This window comes from Mirounga leonina, unplaced genomic scaffold (genome assembly GCF_011800145.1).
Source record: "Mirounga leonina isolate KUSES-001 unplaced genomic scaffold, KU_Mleo_1.0 Mir_151, whole genome shotgun sequence".
Taxonomy (NCBI): domain Eukaryota; kingdom Metazoa; phylum Chordata; class Mammalia; order Carnivora; family Phocidae; genus Mirounga; species Mirounga leonina.
Genome location: NW_023270377.1, coordinates 1,404,804 through 1,416,993, shown reverse-complemented (window position 1 = coordinate 1,416,993; position 12,190 = coordinate 1,404,804). Strand labels below are relative to the sequence as shown.

The following is a 12,190-nucleotide window of genomic DNA, read 5'->3' as shown; positions in this document are numbered from 1 at the left end:
GTAGCACAGAATAAGGAAGAATAAAGACAAGCGCCTGTGGAACAAGATGCCAACTACCACGTGGATGGCTTGATACATCTTTTGTCCAGACGTGTAGCTGGTGAGTGAGGGAATGGGATACGTGACACGGAGGGGGCATGGTGCTATCAGTCTGGACTGGAAGGTGGACAGGGCAGGGGGTGGGGGCTGGGCCCTGGGAGTCCCAGCAAGCGAGGAGACATTGGAGCCAGGCCGAGCTTAAGACGGTGACCACCCAAAGTGGGGACAGCCCACAGCAGCCAGCTTGATGGTGGCCCAATGTTCAGGCCAAAGGAGGGGTGTTTGCCTCGTCAACACCATGGCTCAGGACACCTGTATGTCCTGGATTCTGTGCTCAAACAGCTCTCCAGCGATGCAGTCAAATGAGCCACATATGAGCCACAAATGAGAGGGCCTTGCTGGCTTGTTCCTTATGTAATAAATACGGTGGTTCCATGATCCTTGAGTTGCAAAAAATGTCATGGTTCTTTCTTGTTTTAAATAAAATTAAATACTGTTTGAAGTTCCCCGTCCCTACTCTTGTGGGTCCAGAAGCACAGGGAGCCCTTGCTCCCATCACACACACACACACACACACACACACACGTAACACATGCCCCACACCCACTGGCAAAGACTCTCCTTGACTGAACTTCACTCAGGCTGCTCTGAGATCTGGTCGTGGTGAAAGGGAGACAGAGATGGACATTCGTGGATCCAGAGCCCCCACGATGTAGGCTGGACGTTGTCGGCCGCCATATTTCTTCTACTGGAAACACTTGGGAAGAACGAAGATGCGTCCAGGGACCAGAGTGACAGGCAGCACAGAAGAGGCAGGGCCAGGGGTCAGCGCCAGAGGCCCTGATCACATGGTACCTGAAGCCACCAACACCGCCTTCAACTTTGCGGTGATGGTGGGGCTCACATCAGTTACGTCACCAAACAGCATGAACGCGCCAAGTCTAAGCAGGGGCCACCTTACACACCGCAGCCCTGAAAACCGCCACCCCCTTTTCCAGGAAGGGGCAGTTGTTTAGAAGCCAAAGCAAAATTCCAACCATTGAATTCTGTCATGATCGAGGGAGGAGTGGGGGTCCTGTTACATGTCGCTCTGCGTCATGTAGTCCAGCTCTGAAAGTGACACGAAGCAAACGCGAAGCACCCGTCTACTGCAAGGACAGAGCACGGGGCCAGCACGCGGGAGGTTGTGTGTGTGCAGGATGGCGGAGTGGGGGAGGCAGAATGCGAGAGGGCATGTTCAGCTGGAGACGCCACCTGAGGTGCTCCATCGGTATTTCTCAAACTAGGTTCCAGAGAACACCACCAAGTCCTATGACGCGGTTCTTGGGATTAGGTTGCCAGAGGCTCCCACCCCAGCAGCAGCTTTGTGGGTGCAGGACAGCCCCTCTGAACTCTCCCAAAACATTACCATGGCTGCCTGTGGCCCCATAGAGGGTCTCGGAGGCCCCAGGAGCAGGAGACAGGGTCTCCAGAGTCAGAAAGAAAACGAAGAACATACCGTCAACTTATCCAAAATTCCAGCCATGAGGGGGTCTTAGTGGGATGATGAAAAGATCCTTCGGTTCAACATGTTTATGGCCACAGTCACACCACACAATCAAACTACTAGAAACCATCAGACCGCTCACTTGGAAAGGGTGAACTTTATGATAAAGCTTTTTAAAAAAGCACATTTCCAGGGTTTATGTCTCCAACTCCACCCACCTCCACCGGGTCTCCCGGGCTACAGGGCGCCATTTTGGTCCTGGGTGCAATGCTTCTGCTGTTCCAGCTGGTCTGTTGTGACCAGTGGGTCCTGGAAGCCTGGGGGGACTCCACAGCGGCCTCCGAACCGTGGAGCGCCAGCGACGTCCCCACTGCTGTGAGTCACGCTGCCCCTGGAGCTAGGCGCCGGGCAGGACACCTGGATTACTGCTAGGGATAGCCACACAGGTGGTTCTCGCTGGCCTGTTCGTTACTGAGCTCTGACGTGGTTCACAGAGAGACAAACGGGCCCCCGAGTGTCTGGCCGCCTGGAGGGAAGACCCTGCATTCTTGAAAAGCTCCGCCGAATTGGCAACAAACGTGCAGCACCTTCTGGAAGCGTGACAGAGAGCCCAGATCAGAAAGTGGGAAACGAGGCCACCAGCAAGGAACTAGAAAGGAACAAAAGAAGACAAATCTCAACATTCCCAGGAGGATCCCGTCTGAGAAGGCACATCAGAGTCCCCTGAATCAAGGAGCTGCCACCTCAGCCTCCTTGATCCCTCAGGAAACAGGGGGACAGCACAGGGTGGCTCACAGAGATGCTTTGACAGAACACTGCCGTCTCTGGGGAAGCCGGACAATGCTTTCTCGGGAGCCCAGTGACCTTGTTCTGCAACAGCAAGAAGCTCTCACCTGGAGAGAGCAGGGGCCCCTGGGGAACCTCCTGGATGGTGAACCAAAGGAGTCCCGGGGACACGCTGAGGTGGCTGAACTAAATACGGAGAACGAATCCAAGCGTGCACTGGATTAGCTCAAGTGGCAGAACAGCCCGTGCCCTTAAAGGTCACACGGGAGGTCACTGCCGTGGGAACGGGGTGCCGCCGACCCGCACACCCTCCTTCCCTCACCCCTGATCCCACGGCAGAGGGACTATCCTTTCCTGGATTCCAGAACAAAGGGGAGGAGGAAAGTGCCTGGGGGTCTCCCCCACCCAGGGCCCTGTAGCGCACATGTCCCCCAGAGGTGCCCAGAGAGGTGTCTACACCAAGCACTGTCCACACAGCCTCAAAGCACAAGTGAGTTGCCTCCAAGTCGTCCCCGTCTTCCAACGAGGCTGCTTCTGAAGATCCAGAACCACAGTGAGACGCTTTCCTCTCTGCTCAAGCAATTCCGACTTTTCTCAGTTTTATCGCCGTGAAGTGATTACTCAGTGTCTCAAACCTCTTAGATTATAATTCTTAGATAATGTTCTACAACTGCAGAGTATTTAAATAACTCTCACATTAGTTTCTTACATTTTATCCTATTTATAAGTAGTGTAATTACACTATCTTTATTATTGCTAATAAATTCACTAAAATAACCCAGAAACACAGCCAGATTTTTATCTTCTAAAATAAATCCAATTGTTTTTTCTCTTTTGGTTTTATTGCTATTATTAAGTGTCTGTACAATGTCCCAGAGACCTGATAAGATGGTAATTTCAGGGTAGTGTTTTATAAATGTACATTCTACACACGTGGATCTTATTAGTAAATAGTTTCCATCTTACGTGATTTCCAGACAGTGCAAGTAGACTAGTCTCACTGCTGTTCAATACGTCTCTTCTATTGATCTGGAATCTGGGATACGTGGTCTCTCATCTAGAGCAAGTCTGGTTTTCTCTCGTTTGGACTCACTGCTGTGGTTAAGGGACTCTGCGATCCCTCGAAGTGAAGCTGGACAGAATGGGAATTCTGGGGACAGCGATGTGTACGAGGGGCGCCCCGTCCCTTCCCGCGGTTCCGGACCCAAGGACGGTATTTGGGGGCGCCCGGCTCTCAAGGCTGCGAAGAGGAACATGGGTGTGGACCAAGAGATGCATTTGCTCTGCAGGAGACCAACAGGTTCAACTAACAAAATTCAGGTGAAAAAAGTTTGGGAACGCTGTTAGGGCAGATCCCCCTCGCCTTCAGCACTCACGGCTCGAGCGTGTGTGCGGCTGTGGGAGGCCTGCCCCGTGGACGGGCTGCCTCTGCCCTTCGCCCCGAGATCCAGCTCCCGATGAGGATTTTCCTCCACAAGCAGCCCACCCCACCCTTGTTTCCGGGGACCCCCTACCCCCCCGCCCCACTCTGACGCTGATCAGCGTCTCTCGGGACCGGTGCCCAGAGCACACTTTGGGGGCTCCTGCAGAGGAGATGGGGCCACGGGGGTGTCCAACGGGGACCTGAGCTCAGCCGTGACCCCGAGGGCAGGGGTGGGCTCGCTCGCCTCCAGCCAACCTCCCTGAACCTCCTGCAGGGAAACAGCCCAAACCTCACCAGGGGAAGTGCCCCAGGCAGCCCTGAACAGAGGTCATGGGTCAAACCCGCCCCTCTTCAGCCAGGCCAGCCTCAGGCAAATTATGAAGGCGACAAGATTTTGCAGGACCCCCGACCCCCTTCCCTGCTCCCAGGTCTGGTGCTTGGTTTGGAAAGGACCTCAGAGGTCAATGGCATCCTTACCCCGTCCCTGGCCACCTCTGACTTCAGCCACAGCCTGGCCAGCCCCGGTGACAGTGGGAGCTGATGACTGTGGGCAGTTTAGAACTCGGCAGGGCAGGGCCTGGGGACACAGACCACGTGGAAGGCCTGCCTGCACGCTTGACCTTGGGCACCATGGCCCCTGCTCAGCTCAGCTGCCCACCAGCATGGCCATCAGCAGGCCAGGGAGGTCTGGCGGGGGCCGGGGGCCCGATGTGGGGGGTCCAGCTTCACTCCGGCACCTGCAGAGCCCCTGTGTTCTCCCACGCTTGATTTCCTGAGCCTTCAAAGAGTTGAGGGTACGAGGACCGTCCATGGAGGGACATGGAGTCATTCACCCCGGAGTTCCGTGGCCTGCATGGACTGGCGTGGGTGGGGGCTGGGTGGGGTATCGGGTCACCCCTGATGAGGCAGATGAACACCAGCAGGTGTGTGGTGAGGAGGGTCCGCAGTGTTGAGTGAGCAGCCCGGGGGGAGGGGCGGAAGTGGGGGCAGGGCGTATCTCAGGCTCACTGCGCAGGGAGGACACAGGAGCAGCACCATCATGGACGCTCCAGCTGGGAATGAAAGCCAGTCAGGCTCTGCTGTGAACACGCGGAGCTCAGGCGCCCCCGCCGCCAGCAGCTCTGAGTGTTCCCGGGCCCAGCGTGCCGTCCAGAGGGCCTGCTTCCCCCTCACTCCTGGCCACTGGCAAGTGCAGAGCTCTGCGGGGACCACGGGCTCCCGAACTTGACCTTACCACCCTTTAGGACTGACCGTTCAATTCCCAGGCGTAGTGATCAGGTTTCCAAATACCAAGTCTGGCTTGATTCTGTCTTTTTCACAATGCACAACACGGCTCTCTCGGCTTCTGCTGTGATGGGATAACAGGAACCAGAGTTACCCTCTGGTCTGAACCAACGCAACGCTGGACAAAACAGGAAAGGGCTCTCTCGGAGACGCCGGCCACGAGGAAACGGAGGGCATCACGCCTGCAAACGGAGACAAAGCCGAGCCCCCCCGGGCCCGCTCCCTGTCCGGAGACGAGGTCTAGCTTCGGACCCAGCCTGGAGTCTGGCCAGGCTGATAAGACAGACGCAGGACAGGGGAGCACGGAGCAGGAAACCGATCATTACACGAATGCAAAACCACGCAGCCCTGACGAGGTGACGCGCACAATGATGTCTGGATCCAATGAAAACTCACTAGGCATGCCAAGAAGCAGGCAAGTGTGACCCATTAGGGCAGGAAAAGTCGACTGAAACAGGGTGATGTGACGCAGATGACGGTGTTAGGAGACAGGACACGGAGGCCATCGTCCTAACTTGACCCCGTGCGTTCAAGGAGCCCTTACACAGGGCAGTGGAGAGGCTAAAAGGACCCAAATCAGAGGCATGGACACGAAAAGTGGGTGTCCGCTACGGGAAGTCACTGGATGGGATTAACAGAAGGTTTGACCTTGCAGATGAACTTGAACTTGCTGAACTAGAAGGCAGCATGAGGACCAGCCCGACTGGAGGCCCAAGAGAGTAAAACACTAAACAAAGGAGTTCGGACGGCATGATTCCCCTGACACAAAATCCTTGGACGTGAGAGCACAGAGCCCCCCTGATCTGCAGGGGCTGCTTCTGGCCCCCAGCCGGTGCCCAAGACCAGGGACAGAACCAAACCCTGCAGAGACTGTTCTCCACATACATGCCTGCAGCAAAGTGTAATTTATAAATCAGTGAGAAGTTACAATAACTCGTAACAACAGAACAATTACAAGCATTCACTGTAATTAAAGGTATGTGAATGTGGTCTGTCTCATCTCAAAATTTCTCTTGCCCTGTCCTCACCCCTCTTCCCGTGATGGTACAAGATGACACAATGCCCACGTGGTGCGGGGAGGGGTGGGGGGTGACGTAGGAGCTGCAGGAGGGTCACCTGCTTCCGGACCACAGCTCAGCGTGGGTCACCGAGATGCGGGGACTCCTGCAGTAGATGGTGACAGGTGTCACCATGCAGCTGGGGGTGGCGTGGACGGCCAGGGGCAGGCGGGAGGGACTTCACAGGAGCACGAGGAACTCTGGGGGAGTCGGACAGGTTCGATATCGAGAGAGTGGTGCAGGCTTCACGGGAGTAAACACACGTCCAACCGACCAAACCGTACCATCTGAAAACACGCAGTGTGTCATATGTTGACTGTAGCTCAATACAGCTGCTAAATATACAAGAGAGAGAAACAGAAAATACCTGAAAGGCGACCCAGAGTCCCATCTGGATGGACTCGTCATCACTGGTTTTCAGTCCCTTCTCTTTGCGGTCTGGTTTTGCTAACCGTGCCACCGTGTGTTTGCATTGCTTTCCATAGCAGTCAGGTGTTGCTGCGTAACAAATAATCCCAGCGTACTTGCTTCGCCAGCCCCAGTCCTGTGGGGCAGCAGTTAGCATGGCACAACCAGGCTGTGTCCCCTTCTGGAGGTCCTGCCTGGGGAGGCTCCTGGCCTGGGGAGGCCGCCTGCACCGCCCGGCTTGGTGGCTCTCAGGCCAGCGGGGTCACTGGCCTCCTGCAGGCCAGCGGGAGCATCCATGCCCTCTGAGTCTGGCTCAGGTGGCTGGGCTGGGCCCGTCCAAGGGATCTCCTTTCGGATTAAGTCCGCAGTGCCCAGCCAGCAACCTGAGTTACACTCACCAAGCCCTGCTTGCCATGTGAAGTGTTCACAGATGGCGCCCACACTCCACGGGGGAAAGTATTCCAGACAGGGGCCCCACACGTGGAAGTCTTGGGGCCCCTAGAATTCTGTCCTCTGTACTTTGGTTAAAAGGTTAAGTTTTCTGTAAGACAAGAGGAAGGTAACCGAGCTGCGGTCTGGCCCAGGGCCTGAGAACCAATGGAACCCTTGAGGCAGAGCTCTGGGGGGAGGCAGGCAGCAGAGGGTCCGCTGACCCACGGAAAGGCCCTCGTGTCCCGGGGAGACACCCCTCCTCAGCCTCCCGTGGCTTGGGGTGTTCGGCACAGGGAGGGCGTGCGTGGCCTGACGCTGGGCCGTTAGCCAGATGGGCAGCTGTGAGCTTCCCCGGGGCCCCGGGAGCACAGAGCCGCCGCCCTCTGGGCCTGGGTCGCCCCAGCACAGCTGCAGGGCTCGGAACAACAGCAAGCTCTCAGGCCTTGCCCTGGACCCTCAAAGCCCAATCCTTCCAAAAGCTGGCCCCTGTCAGCACCTGACGCCACCACTTCGCCATATGCCTGTTTGTTAGGACAGCGCACCGGGAGTGGTCTCCACACGGCAGCCAGGGGACGTCCTTGGAAGCCTCCCCCAGCCCACCCAGAGTGCACCCCTGGCACTGGGCACAGCTGCACCCAGTGCCGGTGGGGAGGGGGTCCCTGAGGGGAAGTGACTCCCTGTGGCCACTCTGTCCCCCTGCTGCCCACGGTCAGTCCCCAGGCCCACGCCAGGAAGAGCGAGCACATCTGGAACCTGGCTCAGCACTCCTTCGTCCCAGAAAAACCAGAAGGGCCAAAAGTGTGGGCCCTGGTGCTTCCCCCACGACCCCCCATTCCAGCCAGACGTGGAACCTGCCGGAAACAAGGCCTCCAAGGGCAGCGAGCCAGCAGTTCTGTTACTTAGTGTGGGGTTCCAGCACTTCCCCTTCATGCTCCGTGACGAGGACCTGCCCGGAGACCCTGAGAGCCGTGCCACCTCCCCCCAGGCTCCCCCACCCTCCCACCTCCGCTGGGTGCCTCCCGGGGCACCCTGTGTCCCAGCAGCACATCTTTGTGGAGAGATGACCTATCAGGTGACATGTGGAGAGGTGTTCACATCACACCTGGACGCTCATGTGTCCACAGTCCAGACAGAGAGGACGTGCTGGCTCTCCCAACAGCCGCCTGGGCCGGGCCGGGCCGGGCGGGGAGCCTGGGGAGAGCCCCACCCCCCTCGGCAGGGCCCTCCTCACGGCGGTGGGGGTGCCGGGGGGTCGCAGGGTCTGTCCAGCGCTGCGATTCCGGGACGGATGCACTCTGTCCTTGTCTCCGCGGGCCGCGTGTTTTCGAGGCACATTTCTCTCCTTCAGTCTCTCATTTTTTCCTCCCAGAACCAGCAGGGCAAAACTCAGAGGGTGCGGGGGAGACTGTTTCTTTTGGTCGATTGAACATTTTCTTTCCTTGTTCAACATTTTTCAGATTTCTGGAGATTGTTTTCCACCTCTTGATGGTGTCTGGGCCCTGGCCAACAGAAACACCCACTGCCTGCCACGGCCAAGGGTGGAGTGCAGAAGCAGAGGGCTGAAGTTTCTGTTAAATTTAGCTTCTCTTGGGCAGATTTATCTCCATTAATCATGACCAGGCAGGTCTGACTTCCCTAAACCCAGCCCCCTGGGGGAGTAAGTGCTTCCATCCCAGAGTGCGTTTCCTGGAGTGAATGCCAACACTCTCGCCCCAAACGGCCAAGCAGACGACCGCAAACCAGCAAAAACCAAAGGTAAGGCCCTGCTCACGGGTGCAGGAGCTCACAGTTCTCTGAAGCGCCAGACGGCCGGCTTCCCCATGATCCACGACGGTGACTCTGCCCAGCAATGGGGAGCCCGGCGTCCCACCTGACACCTTGCCCTGGAGCCCTGTGGTCACTCTGTCACCTGTCACCCCACCAGCCTGAGGCCACGACACTCCTAGCACAGGGTGCTGTTCCCTCCATAGCAAGTCTGGGCACACAGCTGCGTGTGAAATACTTTGGAACTGGAAAGGAAATGAAGTCTGCGGTCTTCGGATCCATACAGTCCGTGTAATGGGTTCCCCTCTTCATAATCATGTCTGTGCTGAAGTTACCGCTGACCAAAAGCATGGGGATGGGACGGTGGGGGATGCCCAAGGCCCCAGCAGGTGCGCACTTCTAGCCCCAGCCTCAGGGATGTCCCCGGGTCCTGGCGGCAGGCGCACACCTTCATGGCCTCCTTGGGAAGGACGCAGATAAAAAGGCCTGTCAGAGAGTCCAGGAAGGAAGACCTCCCAGCAGATGCTCAAGGGCAAGCATGGTAATGGCACCAGTGAACTGCGGCTTCTCCCTGGGTTCGTTCATTCAGCCAGTGCCCCTTGATGGCTGGCCCTGACCAGGCACCGTTCATTCCAGCTCTGGGGGGCACAGGGACAAAGCCCCGCCCTTCAGCACTGACCGCCCAGTTTCTCCATTGGGAAAGCCGAGACTGGTATCCAGCACTGGAGAGCAGCTCCATGGGGGACCAAGGTCCTGGCGTTTTCCAGCAGGTGCGAGGCGACTCAAGAGCCTGAGAAGTCCCTGGCGCCTGCAGGATTTAAGCAAAGTTCAGGGTCAACCAGAGGACAGGGCAGTGTGGGCGGGGCTCTGCTGTCCTGGGAGCCTGAGGTCCAGGCCACACGCCTCCAGGCAGAGCTGAGGGACGGAGAGGGGCTGGTCGTGACAACGGCCGACAGAGACGTCCACCTGCAGGGACGCTAACAGGACATGGTGCTCCTGACGGCGCCAGAGCGTGCCCAGTAATCAGACACCAGCTCCCCTCTCTCCAGCACCTTCTCCATGAAACTGCCCCAAGCCTCGGTTTCCTTCGCTGCTAAAGAGGCGGAGAGATGAGAAGGTCCCTCTGACCCTCCCCTCCCAGGCTGTGGCTGCATGTACGACACAGGACACAGATATGACACACATCTAACAGGCAAAGGGGCCGCAGTGCCCTCAGTGTGGCGTGTGAACCCCCCCAGGGGCACCCCTCCTGTGTGACCAGCAGCCCACAGGCCCAGAGCTCTGGAGACTGAGGCCCCCGCCCTCCCTGGGGCGCAGGGCAGGCTGGGCGTGACAAGTGCCCGAGGCAGCTCCTGGTAGGGCGGGTCATGTCTGGCCACCAGCCGGGGCCAGAGTGTCTGAGGGGCAACCATGTACTGCCGCGGGAAGGAGAGGACCGCCAGAGGCCGCCAGGCCACGGCCATGTTGAGCTTCTGTGCAGGGACAGGGTCCCCAGAGCGTGGGCTCCACCCCCTGGATGGAAACACCGAAACAGGAGCAGAGTGGATCCCTAACAGCAGGGGTGGGCCTGCACCACGGAGAACTCGTGAATGACCCCCCAAGGTCAGAGACCCCTGTGTCCCAGCCAGCGTGGGCCCTGCTGAGGGGGACGGGAAGGCCTGCCGGGGGCCGGCGCTGCGTTCCGAGGTGCCCGCCAGCTCTGGGCAGAGCCGGAAGGCAGCCTGGAGACGGAGGGCGGAGGACTCCCACCCAGGACGTGTCAGGGAGGCCTGGTGTCGCTGCCTGCCGACGGGTCAAGACCACAAGCATGGTGTTAGGAAGGAAGCAAAGCAGGTAACTTGCCATCACTGCAAGAGCTAATTCAGGAAATAACCACTGTCACTGTTAGGAAAGCGATCCTGAACCCAAGATGCCACTCCCTTTGTATTAGCAGAGTGAAGGCACTTCTGTGCGGGATGGGCGCACTGACCGGGACACGAGTCAGGCACCGGAACATCGGCGAACCCGCAGTGCAAGTCCCCCTGAGAATTACATGGGGGCTGTGCAAGAGACAGCCGGAAAGAAAGCAAGCAGTGACAGGGTCCCATCTGTCAGTCGGGGGAACAAGCGGACGTGTGTTTTACTTCAGATAGTATCCGGTGTCATCGACCATCACACACCGCAGCGTTTACATGAAGGCAAACCAGGGGGTCTGTCCCGCGGCCGCCCGTGGCACTCATAAACGGCCCGTGCAGGTATGTTTATAACGTCGGGCCTCACTCGCTGGCACACTGCCACACCGTCCCTGTTGGCTCCAAGGGTGTCTTTAGGGCGGGGCTTATACAGATTCCTAAGCTGGTCCAGAGCGCATCGGCATGGACAGATTTTGTGAAGTTGCCATTTAACGTCTGAAGAAAGCAATAGTGCTCATATGTTGATGGTTGCTTATAAATACATATGCTTAATATCTTTAGAGATCTCCTCCATCCGACACAACATGTGGTGAGGAAAGCCGTTCCTCCACGGTCGGCCCTCATGTGCAGACACTCTGATCAAAAGGCGGCTCTCAGGGATGGTCCCGGATCCCTGGGATTGTGCACAAATGTCTGTGTTGACATTGCTTAGTTGCATCTTCGCATGAATCATAACTCCAGCTACTCAACATTCCCGATAGTCTTTTCTGTGTACCTGTAAAAATAAGTTGGGCCAAGAGAAACCCCCCCAAAAATGCATCGTAATTTGTATTAAATTGTTCACTGTCCAAGTTGGATGTCACACGTTATGACACAGACCTTTCAGATCCAAGCCACCTGCAGGAATAGCTCCTGCATCCATGTCCTCCGCCTGGCTCCAGCACTAAACTTCTCGGCCTACAAAACAAGGTGGGCCAGTTTAGACGTCAGCAGGGCCCAGGATGTGTGTAGATGGTCAAGTGGTTGGAAGGTGCAGGAGAGAGGAGGGGGGATCCCCAGAAATTCAGCTGAGAGGCATCATGTGTCAATGCCAGCGCATTCAGCTCTCCTCCCATTTTGCCACCGTTGGTGTGTCTGCATTCTGTCACAGGACATCCTTCTCCAGTGGCCTGAGTCATCCTGCTTGGTTCCACTAAAAACCACCTTCCTCTAACAGCACCTGTAATCAACATTTTATAGTGTTGGATTTGTGGAAAAGTTAATAGCTAGAAGGAAGGAAAATCCTTCTGTTTTTGTTTTAAAACTAGTCTGAAGCAATTACAAGATTTTATGTTGCACGTGATGTATCAGAGGGGACTTCTGGTTGCACACAACAGTATGACCTGGGACCCTTTAAGCAGAAAAGCACATTTATGCTGGGCTGCTGGGACATCTTGTAAGGACAGGGCTGGCAGGCGTGGAACCAGAGAAGGGACATGCGTCCTCCCTCATCTGCTTCACACGGGCCAATGGAGCCACACGGTGGACGTGTCCTCAGTTCCACCACCCGCACAAAGTTCAACTTCTTCTCTGCTCTGGTGCACAATTCCAATGGGGGACCAGGATGGTGGCAGAAATC

At 57.0% G+C, this 12,190-nt stretch overlaps 1 protein-coding gene across 1 annotated transcript in view; it reads right to left on the bottom strand.

Annotated features, from left to right (window-relative positions):
* Positions 1–1,663: 1,663 nt before the first annotated feature.
* The window catches only part of NDUFA10 (NADH:ubiquinone oxidoreductase subunit A10), a 93,271-nt gene continuing 82,744 nt past the window's right edge, over positions 1,664–12,190 (bottom strand). Inside the window, exon 10 of the mRNA XM_035006740.1 lies at positions 1,664–2,174. Within this exon, the coding sequence (XP_034862631.1) occupies positions 1,923–2,174 (252 nt within the window). The 3' untranslated portion in view covers positions 1,664–1,922. The remainder of the gene's footprint in view (positions 2,175–12,190) is intronic.